Source organism: Anopheles ziemanni, chromosome 3, assembly GCF_943734765.1.
Source record: "Anopheles ziemanni chromosome 3, idAnoZiCoDA_A2_x.2, whole genome shotgun sequence".
Lineage (NCBI taxonomy): Eukaryota > Metazoa > Arthropoda > Insecta > Diptera > Culicidae > Anopheles > Anopheles ziemanni.
The window spans coordinates 5,911,142-5,927,666 of NC_080706.1; the positions used below are offsets into that span (position 1 = coordinate 5,911,142).

Here is a 16,525-nt window from a genome sequence, read left to right on the forward strand (position 1 = left end):
AACGATTCCAACGTTGCAACTTGTGCAAACAACTGCATCAGAGGGAGTCTGTTTTGCATTTCATTACATTCTTGTTTTCCACCGGCGTGCCGAAAGGCGGTGGAAATGGTTCCGATTTGTGTTTTCGCGCATTAATTTCATTCGCTCTCTTTCTCTCCTTTGGTCGATGACCCGCCGCCGCTGGAGGATGATCATCCGTTGGATTGTACACACAAACGCGAAACACGCGGCGGTGATGTGTGAAAATCATCGAATGGTTTACCGCCCACACCCACCCGCGTGTCCGCTTGGACGACATCATCGCGTTGTGGGTTGAGTTTTTATTTAATGGGCGATTCATTGGCATCCATTTGCTGCAGATGCACTTCACTTACAAACCGACCAGATGCCACCGCCGACGTGCCGGACGATGTGTTGAGCGGGTTGGGGGAGTAGCCTGTTTTCAATTCCTTTTTCCCCTTGAATGGTGCTTTTTTTTCATTATTTGGTTCACATTCCCATCCCCAAAACAGATCGCTCTACAGTTACGGCCGGTGGAGATCAGGAGATTATTTATTTACTTAATTAAAATTACTATAAATTAGTGAAGATTTATTACTTTTCTGTTGGCCCAGCACTAGAGAGCGTTAGCGGCAGTAATAAGCGGCCAGTTACGGTATGGCGATCCATTACCGTCGAGCGAAGAAGGTCTTATTGTACTGAGTATGAACAACTAATTAACGAGTTTCACTGTCTCTTTAAGAAGATACTTCATTTACTTACAAAGTTATACACACTAACTGAGTCTACCTTCGTCGTGGAGATTAGGATTATTGCTGTACATCTATTACTTTTCTAATGTTTTAAGCAACCTTAAGATGTATCAACAAACAAAATGCAGAGTTTTATGGATGGGCTTTTTTTATCTACAACCTAAAATTACATTACCGTGCTGACAGTATTTAACCATCACTTACCTATTTTGTTCTTGAGATCGATGCATTGCGATATGTGAGGAAACTGGAGGATCTTGCGCCATTTTTTGCTCTTTCCTTTGTTACTGTCGGAGCCTCCTGTTTGCAAAGAAGAGTGAGTGAAAAAAGATGGACAAAGATAAATATCAATATAAGATAGTATAAAGTACAACAAAAAAAAACTAAAAGAATGTACTGATGAAAGCATTGATAGGACAACCGGCCATCATAAATTATATCGAACAGCCCCCCTGACCGATCCTTGCCGACCCGAAATGGGCTTGTAAATAATTCACAATGAATACATCAACTTCCGATCCAGAGAGGGGACGAAAAACGAAAAACGGCTCGAAATAGGACCCACCCACCCACTGTTAAAAATCCTTCTCGCACACACACACACACAGGTTGCAAATAAACGAACGTGTGAATAATAGAAAACTGATTCGAACATTAACACACCGATTGGGGCGGCATTGAAATGTAACTCTTCGAACGTGCCCCTTTTCACGCACACGTGTCACACGGCGTTCCGAACCCGTCGGGGTGAAGGGACAGCAGACTGAAGTGGAACACCGGAAGGGTGACCCGAAACCCCAAAAATAAAACCATAAAATCTACTTGCTGAAATGAAATACACTCGGGCCCGTCCCTTCTTCCACAAGGAGCGTTCACGGAACGCAAATCTTCCCTTCCGAGAAGGGTTGACAATAAAACGCAACACAACCCTGGGCCGGCATGGGTGCTATAGTTTTCTTCATTTGCTTTTTTTTGCGTCCCACTTGGCGAAACTAAGACACGGTGATGCTGCAAGGCGCAAATTCTGGTACACGACCAACCGAAAGGTTAAGTATCTCTTATTTATTCAGACGCTGCCAAAAGTCAACCGATACCGAATCGTTTTGATACTGTGCCAGCCTTGTGGCGGCCGTACCCGTCCTACGATGGGCAGTTTACTTAAGTGGAAGTAGTACTGGAAGCTCTCGGGACTCGGATTGTGGAGAAAGTTCCTGGAAGTGGCACGCAAGAGACCGCAAATAATGTAAAACGAAAAAGCAAACTCTCTAGTGAAAATCGAAAACCCTATGGCCCTAACTAGAGGAACGAATCTAGGAAGAGTGTCTTCAGAAGATCTCACTCGAGGCTGTATGAAAACAAAAACTAAGTCACAATTGAAAAGAAAAATTTAGTTCAAGGAATTTAAAAGCAGAAGCAGAATTTTTCGTATGCATCACGTGTTGGTATGATTTCTAGGACTGAGCAAAAATAAATAATGATAAAATGTCACCCAAAAGTGGGTGTCAGCAGAAATCTGTTGGTTTAATTGTACTGAAAACCTGTGCTAGAAACGCTTGGCAGCCAACGTGTTGAAAGTCAGTCCTGATTAATGCGAAACAAGAACATACACCAACATTGATAGAACAACTTTGGTCTTCAGCAGCACAACGTTTTCGGTTTGCCGAAATTGATAAGGCCACGAGTGAACCACGCTACTTCTGACCCCTTGACCGGTACCGAGAATTTCAGCCAAGTTTTATTTCTTATCACTCAAACATTTCTGATCTACACACACTTGGGATTCCCTAACCAAGGCTGGCGAGAGCAAATTTCTCCCAAACATTTAAGAACATGTCAGTTGTGTTTTTGTGCCAGGATGGTGTGGTTGGTAAAAACGCTGGTTGGGCCATCGGTCAAATGCGTTTGTAATTGACGTCATTATTTTTTAGTACAAGATTTGAATAAATGCATGACCAACAAGAAAGAAACTACAAAATGTATGGTGGAAAGTAATTGCTCACAGGATGGTGCCTAACCGTCTTGACACAAGTTGAACACCTTCACTTTCATTTATTGCTCGACTGCCTTATGTCAAAAACAGCGACTGGAATCGTCCGAAACATTTTAATCAAACCCCAACAGTGGAAGAGAAGTTCGCCGGAGGCAAAGACCGTTCCATCGTCACCAATCCACCCGAAAGCCTAGGCAAATCGGAAGCATAATTTCTTGAGCACCGTGGAAAGCGCCGTTCCAGCACGGTCCATTCCGTTCCCAACAGGTCGGGGGGGCTTGTGAAGCCGGTCGCTTGCTGGATGGCGCAACTATACAATCCCGGGTGTTGACCGGCGAGTGGCGTTTGCGTGCCAGTTTCGAATTAGTCACGCTTCGTTAGGTTCGGAACAATTCCATCAATCAGCTTTTGGCCGTGGGCTGGTGGGAAAGTGGGAAATGGAAAACGCGGAAAAACCGAAAGTGTTCGGTCTGCTCACACCGACCGACTCTTCCCCTCGATCCTCCCATGCTCCATGTCCGCGTGTGCAGTTTCCCAAGCGAACCGAACTCGAAGCCGCACTGGTGGTCACCGTGGGCGAGGAAATTGGAAATGCAGCGAAATCGAATTTCCACGAACCCTACCCGCCATTTTGGTGCAAAGTCGTTTCAGTGGCTTCGATGATATACATACGTATGCGTCGGTCGTTTTCCTCCTGCTGCCGTTTGCGACTTGGAGGATGAAACGATGGGCAACATTCGAGCGGAAAAGCGGTCCGTTCATTTCGTCCAATAAAATCAATTGTCTACCGCAAGCGCTCGGATGTTAGGGTGTGTGTGTGTGTGTGTGTGTGTGGGGGGGGGGGGGGGGGGATTGATATTAGTTTCACCATCCGACCGGACAAACCAACCGCACACGCACACACCCAAGCAACGTATCAGCAACCGACACGTTTTCCACGAACCAAATTTGGCTTCGCCTGACTGCGAATTTGGTAGCGGAAGGAGAGGTTGGGGGGGGAGTTGTGCCACAAACGTGATTCGAACGGGATGGAATGTTCTCTATCAAAATTCAACGACCATCAAAAACAGAGCGTAGATAGTAGGGACGAGATTCCCCCCTTTTTTCGCTCCATATCAGACAACTTCCGGCTCAAAGTTCGTTCCTCTTCCGGGCGGCAGAGTTGGTGCGATGATAAAATAAAAACAAAAAAAAAACAAACGATGGTCCATCGGATGAGTCGCGTCACGAATTTGATACACCGTGCGAGACTGTCACCACGGGAGGGGGCGTTTATCAGTCACACCGGTTTAACGATTTACTGCGCGGAAAGGCACGAAATTTGAGATCGATTTCACACGCCATCGGACGGAAAGGACATAAAACACAACATGGCGGAACAAAAACAAAAACAAGGACCAGGGCAATCGGGGACGCGGCGCTGTGGAAACCAAAATGGTGATAAATGTTCTTTCTTCGTTGCCTCTTCGCGCCAAGAATCAGGAATTGACCGAAATTCATCCTTATCTGCAGCTGGCGTATGGCACGTCCTCAATATTCGAGCGGCTCGAATATGTTGGACCCGGACATTGGGACCGCAGCGCAGGAAAAGGCACAGGAAAAACCAACAAAACCGAACGGAAACGACTGTTTTCCGAACGAATTATTAATTCCCTTACGTTACGGCTATTTCTGACGAAAGCGATTCGTATTCCTGTTGGAACGTGTCTCCACAAAAAATGGGTAGATTGTTGCACGTTGAAATAACAGGTGAACTGATAGTTGTTTTCCCTGTGATAGTAAAACACTTTTTTTGCAAACATAATTTTTATTATTCAACACCCTTCAAATGGCGATAAACCGATTATAGCGGTCTTTCAATTTTTCGGTACCATTTTTGCAGTAGTACTTGTCCTTGGCTCAAAAAAGGTCTCAGTTTCGGCGATCACCTCTCTTGATCCGACGAAAATTCCTTCCCGGCGAGCATCCTTTTGAGATCTAAAAAAAGGAAATAGTCGCTGGGAGCCAGATCGGGGGAATACAGTGAGTTAGGAAGCGATTCCTAAGTAGCCTAATTCATGAATTTTTGCCATCATTTTGCACAGCGCTTTTTCATATCCAAATAATCTTGAACGATATGTCCAACACGTTCCTCCTTAGATACCTTTAGGGTGTCAACTACCTCGATCACTTCACATTACGGTTACTTTGAACAATTTTGTGGAATTTTAAATGTTTTCATCTGTTCATTTGGTCGTCTATTGTGTTCACCGTCCTCAGTGTTCATTTCACTACGTTTAAATTTAGCATTCCAATATTTAATGGTAAATTTTAGTGGAGCAGTATCCAAAACCTCTTCATCAAGCCAATTTCTAGTTTCGACTGTATTTTTCCCCTTCAAAAAGCAATACTTTATCATCACGCGGAATTCCTTCTTTTCCACGGTTACTCAAAACACAAAAGTTGCGTCACACAAAATGCTCTAGCTCGCTAGGTTATCGTCCGAGTGCTGTCAAAATTTTGGCAGAACTCGTTTCAAGGTTGGTATAAACAAAAAATGATATGAATTTAAATCTACTAGCGCTTTCTATGTGTCAAGCCAAACAATTATCATCCGACTTGTTACATTGGTTTGATTTTCAACAAGTTTTGCGTAAGAACAGACAACGTTTGCTATTGCAGCTCCCACTTCAGACGGCAAAAGAACACATTACAACATGGAAATGGACTGCAGTGAAGTTCTAGTTTGGAATTCCTGTCGCTTTCGGTTTGATTGCAAACCCGCAGTAACGGCAATGGGCGCTGCGTAGTGAAACGCCATTTTGCATTTCTTCGCAAAAGATGGTGCGCTACGGTCTGTGCACGTTTAAAGTGAGCCACAATCGTGCCCTAAGCGCCAACCAGAAAAGGATCCATCCGGGTGTGTGCGTACCATGGGCCGTGTCTTACATACCGATGATGGCGATGAAGATGATGATGATGATTGTGATGATGCACCGCACCGAAACGGACGGAAGGATTCCAATCAAGATACCCGCATTCAAATCGTGTCTAGATCCGCCGTCGGACGTGATGCGAACGCTTTTTCCGAAAAATGCAAAGCATGAACTGCATTCATCTGCATCGCCCCCGGGTGGTTTTGCTCAGCGACACTATTAAGGGATTCGGGGGCAATACGCACCCCACCGTGAAGGAGAACATTTAAATAATATTCTACGTCCGTTAATGTTAAAAGTTATGTATTTAATGTATAAAATTCATTTTTTCCCTCAAAACTTCTCTTCAACTCTCAAAAAAGGATATGGCATGTATGTGAATTTCTTTTAGGGGATATTTTTTGAGTTCGATATAGAGTTGTGTAAATCAGATTATGATTAATGAATCTGAATGATTCTTTGCTTTTTAGAGCTTCATGAATCTTTCGTCGAGAGATTCATGAATCCCAAAGACACACCAACTGATGGAAAGTGATCAGCCAAAAAGAGATTCATGACAGAGCCATGAAAGATTCGTGAAGAATCATCAAAAATTTCGAAAGATTCATTATGCTTTGACGATTCGAATCCGCAAAGATTCATTCTTATCAAAAGATTCATTAAGCACAATACTAGTTGATATACTATAACTTATTTTCTAATACCAACTATTTGTATAATAAAAACATTTAAGTATTTCAAAGCTCATTAAAATGAGTACGGCAAATATTAGACAGTCAAAAGATCGAAGATTAATTTTAGACTGAACCACTTCCTAAAAGTGAGTATTGAGTAAAATATAATTTCTATGTGAGTATTGGGTAAAGAGTACTATCATATAGTTTTAAAATGCAAAATTTACCTGAAATCTAAATAACCATTATAACCATACATTATTGGTTCGATTTGAACCTTAAATAGGTCAAATATACACCCGAGTCAATTGAACAATCATTAGAGCTGTTCCAGCTGACAGAATGTATGCATTATGTAATTCGAACTCGCAAATAGAGAAACTTTGTAGTAACGTGCTCTATATTTCCCCCCATTCCCCTACAGCACTGAAGTGCGCACAACGCCGAGGCCGACCGACACCACGTTACTCGCAATTTTACAGTAAGTGACGTTACTCTAAACAACCTTTTTCCGGCTGCGGTCCCCCCCCCCCCCCCCCGCGCACCCGCCTTTCCCCTCGTCCTACCCCGCGTGGGACATTTGTGTACTTGGGACGTATATTTTTTAAACCTTTTGCAGTTCAACTCCCAGCACACGAACTGCTAACTGTGGGAAACGAATCGCTACCTACGATGGGGAGGCAGGCCGAAGAGAGAGGGCGGAAAAAGAAAAATGGCACCGGCAAGAGTGGCGTATGGATGAATTTCCATTACAAAAGTGCAGTACCGCGGAATGACGCGCCGACATGGGAGACGAACGTGGCTTCGGTGGTTCACCACGGCGTCACACCGCGACAATAGTGAACGCACACACACACACAATCCGAACCCGATTTGGCACATACCTTTGGCGTTCTATCCCACCGCCCGCCCGGCATGGGGGGGTTATTGGAATGCGAGGGGGGCTGATCGAATTTCGATCGACTGAGCCGTAATTTCCAGTGCAACGCGCGAAAGCAAAACGCTCTCACACACATCCGCCCGGTCCCGTGTAGTGGGGAAACCGAAACGTAATCGAAACCGGGCGACGCGCATTGCCACAGACGATTTATCAACCCACTTTGGGGTTGGGACAAATCGACCGGCGGAAATTTGGGGAGCAAGCGGGGCGAGAGGTTGTGAGTTACAATTGGTGGAATCGGTTTGAATGACGAAAGAGGTTGATTTCTACACCCGCAACCAGAAGGATCTGTATCCTGGCGTCGTCGTGAAGATCTTCCTGAGAAACCAACGAACATCTTCAGTTAATGACGACTATTCAGTAACGTGCTGTCGACTCAATTGTGGGTACAATCGACGCGCCATCTTCAATCCGTGACTTCACTCCGAATACAGCTCGTTCGTTCCCCTTGAGCTGCGCCGGCCGATGTTAACTGCTTTTAGCGTGGTACGTGGCGTAATGTCGTGGTAAAGTTCTAGACAAACGGTACACCAGGCAGCGTGGCCGGCGATGTGGTCGAACAAAAAACAAACCATTCCGTGCGGTCCGGGTGTTGGGGTTCTTTTTGGCACGTCCTCTCGGTTCACCCAACATGGTCAGGGCTCGGGGTTCGTGGAGGCATAACTCAAACCGGTACACGATACCGTTAGCCCGGCGGTCGGGAAGGCAGGGGTTTAAAGTCCAAGAACGGTGGTTTGAGGAGGCCCTTCGTATTTGACACTCTAGCAGAGAGGCAGTTGTACTGAAATGTGTTCTCTTTGTCACAAGCATTGGGCCAGAGGCCTTGATCCTCTTTTTTCGAGGAAGTTCCTCGGTCTAAACATAAATCCACAACGGAGAAAGGACTGAGTTTAGATTCTGTTAAGCACCAATGATCATGCATAAGTCTCTGTTTTAATACTTCAACAAAACAAGCTTTCGTTGTTAACGAGAATAACTTACTTCAAGTGGTTTGAGAATAGAAAATTGTCAGAAAAGAATAAAGATTGCATTAAAAATGGACAAATCACTAGGACACTTGGGGAGAAAGGTTCTAAACTCATTTGCAAGCCCCTCTTATAGTGCAAAAGAAGCAAAAGCAACAAACAATTAAAAATGTATTAATCATTCCTTACATTCGGGAAATGGATAAGACAAAGTTAGAAAAGATTGATATTGATATACGGAAGCATCGATCGTGGAACGAACGACTCTGGTGAACAGATGTTTTCAAAAAATGAAGACGCTTAGACCATCATTGGTATTGTAGCTTATTCGAAGATAGACAGCAAACATGCTAACATAAACCGTTTTGTCAGTTATGTGTTAAATTCCGGCTAACAGCCGGAAAGGAGGCCTGACAGGCCGATAAAATTTATTAACCTTGTGTAGTTTTTTTTGTTGTTGCTCATCGCTACTAATAGTTTGTCCAATTTTTGTAATGCTAACATTAGACATACTTTGGCGAGTTAATCTGAAGCCCTTAATTTTAATGGACTGAGAGTAGAAACCCGTCAGAAAATAATATTTCCTGTGTAAATACTTAGTTCTAGATTTGAAGATTGTAAAATGTAATAAAATTGCCTTATTTAAACGAAGATTCCAGGAAAACCAAGACGAACATTTACATGGAGGTAAATATAGATAATTTGGATAAATAACGATATCGAACACTAACATGAACAGCTCAAAACGAACTTTGATGCAAACGCAAACTTTCCAGACTATCGTAAAATGTGTCTAGTACTTTCTAGAAAAACGTGATGTTCGATATGTAATGTTGGAAAAAAGCCCTCTCCACGAGGGTCAAACTGCACAAGAGTGGCGTTAACGAACCTCGTTCACCCGCTTCGATCCTACCCCTGGACCACCCATCCCCGCTAGCAAATGCAATTTACACCATTAATTCCAATTTCCTTTGGTCACACCGGACCAGAAGCTTTCGCCGGCCCGACATCAGTGAAGGGAGGGTCGAGCAGGAAAATGGAAAAGTGAGATGATTGACACACACATCATACAATGATGTGTGCTCCTGTTGCAAAGTGTGGATCAATGTGTGTGTGTGTGTGTGATTCATAACTCGATCAGGCTTCGCAAAGAAAAACGGGCGAAAGAAAAACCCCGCCGTGGCAGAGGAAGCAATTGAATTATTTATCGGCCGAAGGGGTTTGGTGTCTCGATGGACCATGGACCATCGATCTTTCCATTAAAATAGAGCAGAGCTTTATTTTGTATGCATTAAAATGTTAATTGCGCCTCGTCGACCACCGTGCGTCAAAGAGATTTTTCTATTGTAATCAATTTTGCTTGTTTTCGCTAAAGTGTCCGATACCATCAGGAGGGATCTTTCAGTAAGCACGGGGAAAAAAAGCAAAAAAGTGTCTTTTAATTATCGGCAACACAAGGACGCGCGACCACTTCAACCTGAAGCCGCTAACGAACCCGGTCGGATAATTAGGAAAACTTTTCGAATGGCATTTGTCACACCGTAATGGAAGGAAGGTGCGCGGCCGAAGTGATCTATTACCAATCCGCAAGCTCGAGTTCGCTTCGGAAGTTATCCTCAACGGCAGAGGAGTGACCTGACCGCTCGGTCAGTGTGAAGGGCTTTTCCGCGGGGCGGGGCTGGGCGGGGGGCCGGAGCGATGCCGTGCCGACGAGTGCCAAGTCGAGTGACGAAGGGCGAAAATCTTTAATTCATAAAGACGAACACTTAATTATCCGCCGCTTCTCGCTTGCCGGCTCGAAATCGTCGCAACATACATTCCAGAGGCCAACCGGTCCGGCAAAACGACCTGGCGACACAATGGCTACCGTGGGCTGCGTTATTCACTTAAACCGTCAGCCGCAGCCGATGAAAGGCGATTCAATCCAATTAAGCGTGAGCAACAACTATAAGCGTTCGCGAGGAAAAAAACAACAATTAAAGTTATGTTTTTCAAACACAGCAATGCTCTCGCAGATTGAGCTCATGGAAAAAACGACATTTGTTGGTTTATCGATCATTTAACATGAACTTAACACTAGAACTACCGGACCAGCCATTTTGACTGGCCAGATACTTTTTCAATCACATTTATTTCTTAAGGTTAAACAATTCTACCACATGTTAATGCATAACTTTCACACATCGAATGGAACGTTAATTTTAAAGAATTCAAATATAAAATTTCCATTTTTAATATTTAACATAAATCGCCGCAAAATTTCAAGCGTAAAAATCACGGAGTTCTAGTGTTAAATCAGATTTGATACATCTGCGCAATCGAGATTGGTTGAGATTGTTTGTTGTTAAGCTATTTTAACAAGAAAGTAGCATTTCTTTTTTTATTTCTCTTTGATTCACACAGAATAAAAGAATATCGTTTCATTAGTATGTTGCCTGTTTACATTAAAAATTTTCATCTTGTCAAAAATTTCTCTTCATGGATTTACGAGTGATAATTTTGAATACTTTTTTTAAGTTTTACAAGGGGTTTTTTTTTAAGAAACCTTACCTAATCTATTTGTATTACAACCGTTGGGTGAGAAACTTTCTCAAAATGCAAAATCAAAAAGGATCATAATTTTCAATATCAAATTGAATTCTACTTCGCTCAGTCTAATTTTTTAAATTTCTAGAACGAAGCTATGCTTCATACAGGCAGAGGTTTAACTCTGTGGTTTTTGTATGTGTTTTGACACTTGAATATCTCGAAAATCGAGAAATAAAGTCAGTTTTGGCCCACATAACAAATGTTTATTTTAAGTGTTTTATAAATAATCTTTAAAATAATTTAGAAACTGCTATATTCAATTAACATTGTTAATTAAGTGAGAGTAAATGATAAATTTGATACTTTAATTTCTACTTTCTTGCAGGATGATGAGATTTTCGTTTATAAAATTTCTGACAGTCAGCTGTCAGTGTCAGAGTGTATTCAAATTTCGTTTCAATCGAAACCAGATTTCCTTGCATCTATTTTGACTCACTTTTTCTTAGAAATTAAAATTATTTTTCGTACTCAAAAACAAACAGTCGTCAAAAAGTTTTAACGTTTTATACAAGCTGTGACCGAACGAAAAATGTGACCATTCTTGCCAACCGATCGATTTCGCAACCATTTTTGAGACTATTTCTCACACCATCAGTGACGTACGCACTAGACCTAAACCGTCGATAAGGTTTTTAAAACCATCCTACACTCTCGAGTTGTGCAACCGAAGTGAGGAGCCGCTATATCGTTGCTCAAAATCAATACCGATTCTTCGGGATCGCATCGATGTAGCCGCTCGAGCCACTTTGCCGCACGATCAAGCGTAACAATTATCCGGCACCATGGAAGCGATACCTTTAATTACTACCACCGCGAATGGAGACGCACGGGTTGGAGGGTGGTGCGTCCGGTTTGGTGTTCCGCGGGTCCCTCGGCAAAAAGGAGTGTTCTCACGCTACATTACGGCCGCGCGCCGGGCAGCCTGTTTTGATGGCTCCTTTTTTTCTCGCTTTGACGTCCGTCAACGCCATCACGGCGCAACAGTTGCCGCGCCGTCGGTAGCATAAACGGTGAATTAAATTATCATATTTGCTAACGAGCGTTGTAACACGTTGACTGTGACGAGCCGAATGAGTTGGGAAATGAAAATGAAATGTTAATCGCGTCATCAGCGGCGTGGTTTTCACTACCACAATGGGGGGGGAATATCGTTGAAGGATTACGAAACCAGAAATGTGAGACAGACAAGCTGCCAAACTATTTTCAGTTTTTCTTACTAAGCTCTTAAGAATCTGGCGCGTCCCGTTTTTTCTATTAATTTGGCAAAGGTAACAACGGCTATTCTTGTTTTGTTTGTGTGGAAAAATACATTTAGATTATAAATCTGGGAAAGTTCTAGTTCTACGCTAGTTGAGCATAATACTAAAGCTTCGTTAAACCACTCACGAAAGTTCCTCATGTTCGGGCGTCTCGATTCGCACCGCATCCAATCTCAAGGAATTAAATCCTTACTGCTCTTTTTGTGGTCACTGTTGCCTAGTGGCTCACTCCGTAGCTCGAACCGACCATTATCAGCACCCGATTCTCGCTTCCTTCCTCACACATAGCTGCCAAAGTCCTTCGGCCTGGGTTGGTGCTTCTTCTCCCGAGGTTTTGTTGCAGCGATTCGATTCTGTGTGCACGCAATAATACACCCGATCGGATGGTACGAAAAGCAACATATACTAGGGCTAGCAGCAAACCCACGACTCGACCCGCGTGTCTCTGTACTTTTATGGTTATGTAGGCCGACCTCCGTCGCGCGGTTATCAACTCCAGCTGCGTTTCCGCCCGTTTATGCACGTAAACTGGCCGCGCATCTTATGTGGCGGCCGTGCTAGTATGTGTGTTTCTGTTTCGCACTTGACCTACTTCCGGTATGGAGGAGGTTCGTCACAACAAAAATTAAAAAAAAAAAAAGAAAAAGCAACTCTCACTGGCTGACATCAACATCAACTGAGTTGACAGTTGTTTGCGATGTTTCGAAAGCCTAAAAGTGCAACCTCAGCACGATTGGGATGAGGAAGGCAGAATCGATCACCACAAATCGTGCCGTTTTTTTTTTCTTTCCACTGCTCATGCCGAAAAAAAATGGAACTCACCCCCCAGGAAAGGGTTTCGTTTCGCTAAATTAAATGTGCCATCGAACACGCTCCAATTCAATTTGTTTGCAGAAGAAAGCAGTGAAAAACACAACTGGTGGTGGTTACAATCGAAAGTAACAGATTTCCAAACGCTCGTAAACCCTTTTCTGAACGAAAATGTTATTCGTTCCAACAAAACGAAAAATAAAAACAAAAAGAGAAGAAAGACGGATGAAAAACGATAGAAAATTATCCTTCATTTGTGGAATTGAACATCGGAAAGCCAAACAAATTACACTCCCGCTCCGCTGATAAAACATATCGAAGGTGAAACCATTTTCCTTTTTATTTGCCAACCCTCGGTGGAAAGGGCTCGATGGGGGAGGGGGGATGAAAAACGAAAGGGAAAAAGAAGGACGAACCTCCACCGTTCGGGGCAACAACTGGCCAACTTTTTGCAAAAAAAAAAACACACACACACACACACACACACACACACACACACACACACACACACATCGGAGAGGGAAGGAGAGTGGAGTGGAAAGAGCGCGAGTTAATCGAATTCACTTTCGATTATCGAAAACGGCCTTCGTGTTTGTGCTCGGATGAGCGTGAAGACACGCAACGAGAAAACGCCCCTGGCGGCCACACACATACACACATACACACACACACCCCTGGCATCAGCAGGCTTGTTGGAAAGGCAGCATACCAGATGATCCAACATCCTGTCCAAAGGATTGACTAGGAATCCACGCTAAAAACACTAGAACCCAAACGCATACTAAAAATACTTCGTCGGTAAGGGAGGGCGGCAGACAAGAGGCGATCGGCGAAGGAGACCGCAAACGCGCGGGGAGATGACATTGTGAATATAAATGAGCCACCCCGGAGAAGGGGTGGGGGAATGGATGAGGCCTCTCGAAGCCTTTATTCAACTTGTTTTTGCCTGATCTACCCCCATCCTATCCGGGGCCCCGGTTTTATTTACCACGAGAAGGTTCACTCAAAACATCCTGCGTCATCCGGCAAACGCACGAGAGAATGGCGCTAGGTGGAGTGTGAGGATCACTTTACGAGATGAAATCTTCCATACAACCCGTCGTTCCGTGTTCGCTGTCACCTCCTCCTTTCCCCCCCGGAGAGGCTTGATTGGAATTCAAATGCGAAGCGCCGAGGTCTAGTCTAGGTCTATCGCTACTCAAATTTCAGTGCCTTCATTTAATTAGCAGCTAATTTGTGTGCTCACTGTTTGTTGTTGCTTTCTTTTTGCATGTGTTTTACGATCAGGAAGTGGCGTTTTAATGCCCGATCAGTTCCACGAATCAGGGGGAAAGATCGGCATCGTGTGAAATGGACGAAGGTGACCGAATCAAGCAACTTTGCAGTCAAACCTCTCCAAGATGCAACATGCTTTCAGATGTTGTAATTTCCAATATTTCTTGCTGTGTTATCAACGGGTTTTTACTTTTGAGTCTATGTTTATTCGCCGTTTGATAATTGTTTCACAAAGTTGTCCAAATGTCGTTCATGTTCAATGTTAGAATTTGAAGTGAAGTGGAGAACGATAAGATTATCGTTAAAGATATTATTTTAGACTTCATCTAAGGGGTCACAGGGTTGTGCAGAAATTAAAGAAAAACAATAGCTACACAATGCAATGCCAATGGGCCCAACAACGTACGTCAATCGGATTGTGGTTTTATTCGAGATACACCCGAAAAGAAGGGGTCATAATTTCCCGAGCAAATTTACACGTTAGCTTTGATGATTGCCGCGCCCAATGCTGATGGCGGTTGTTTATTCAATTTAGCATATTTTTTTTGCTCTCTTGACAATAATATTGTCTCGAACCCAACGGGGAAGAAGGTGCCAAAAGCTAATCACATTCGCCACCTCACCGCCTCCATTAGCTTTGGCACCTTAGAACCTTGATGAGGTGGGGTTCTGACCAGGCCTCACCAGCGGAGAACCATCATTACACCGGCAAACATCGGCAAACTCCAAAAGCCCCACGGTGTCGTAAAATCAGTCCCCCCCCGGGGTCCCCTCGGACCAGCAAGGAGGCCGAGACAAACGGATGATTTAAAAATTAGCACCAATTCTCACCGAACGCTCGGCTCGGGGTGGGATTTTGGGATTGGAAATAGGAGCGTTCGGAAAAATGTCGGCGCGAGTAAACAAACGGACGCTGCAACAAGCCAATCTGAGTGGCTCTCCCAGCTCAAGCAACGCCTCGGTAAGCGCCAATTGACACCCCTCGGAGGTGGTGGGGTTCATGTGATTGCAACATCCCGCCAGCTTATCGAAAGTCACTTCCCGAAACCGAACACAACACAAGAGTTTACGAGCTAACAAAAATTCACCCATGCATGGTTCCATCCGCTCCGTGACGCAACTCTGGTGCATTCTCCCCTCCGCACATTCGAGTTCAGCACCGAGAGAAGGTGTTATAAACGTAATAATTTCCTAATTATAACTCCTTCAAGCATTGGGACATTTGAATACGCTTCCACTGTTACGTGCTGTCACGATCATGCACGTTGGAGCGTCGGACGGATGGAGGAAGTATACCTCACTTCCACTAGTCACTCCCTCCTCCCCTAACTCAGCCTCAAGTCAAGGGCTCCCAACCGTGGCTCACATTCAAGGTTCCACCAACGATCGCACGCCATTCACATAGTGCACCGACCAGCTGTCAAAGTCCAACCGTCCAACGACGTAGCAGGGAGCGCGAGGAGCGAGGGACTCGCCAGCCATCCACTTAGTGGAAGGAGTTAATCGAATTGAAAATGTGAGAATCAAATTATCATTCGGTAAACCGGCGCATCGGTGGAAGCGGAAAGTTATTTCTTTCTTTTTTTTAAACACTCAACAAAATGTTGTAGTGCTTGAACAGGACGATGAAGCTCCATGCAAGCGCTTTTTGAAGTCTTTAAAACATTTTATTTTTTGAAACATTTTTTATACTCTAGAGGCAACATATTTCTTTTGTTAAAGCGGCATTATTTGTAAAGAATACAAAACCCTCCGGATGACGTTATTGACCCAACTCAACTCTCGCTGTACTAAAGAAGGGTACAGCAAAAACAGAAGCGATAAGACATGTTTGAAATTCCGACTCAAAACAATTTCTGCCCCGCTAGCGATGGGTTAAGCCACACGCGTCCTTAGCAGGATAGACACAACTAGTGTGTCGTTAGCGTCGATTGCAAATCTCCCACCGCAATCTCTTTCCTCCTTCCTGAATCGCGTTGTAATGCAGGGGCTTATTAGCGACAAGTGGAGCAACAGAGGACGGAATTGAGAAGGGAGTTGGAAAAGGAGAAAGAGAGGGGATGGGGGGGCTACGTTCCGCGCAACGGGAGTGTTTTATTTGTATGCAAAACAAACATACCATACTATGTCAAATGACCGTCACGCGGGGCACCACCAAACACTGGCGCGAAAGGCTGCCTGCCCGGGGGCGCGGAAGGGTAGTGGTTGCAGCACAGAGGGAGGTGCGATTGACGTGGCCAGCCAGTGCCGACTCCCGACTGCGGGCCGACGTCATCGCGAGCGACAAAGATCCGCGACCGACCGCGATCCATTAGACGGCTGATAATGAACCCATCCGATTAACCGATTGGTCACG

General features: G+C 44.3%; 1 protein-coding gene across 1 annotated transcript in view; it reads right to left on the reverse strand.

Annotated features, from left to right (window-relative positions):
• Positions 1 to 16,525, reverse strand: part of LOC131290048 (G protein-coupled receptor kinase 2) — a 48,291-nt gene that overhangs the window by 25,795 nt on the left and 5,971 nt on the right. The window contains exon 2 of the mRNA XM_058319427.1: positions 957 to 1,052. Coding sequence (XP_058175410.1) covers positions 957 to 1,052 — 96 coding nt within the window. The remainder of the gene's footprint in view (positions 1 to 956; positions 1,053 to 16,525) is intronic.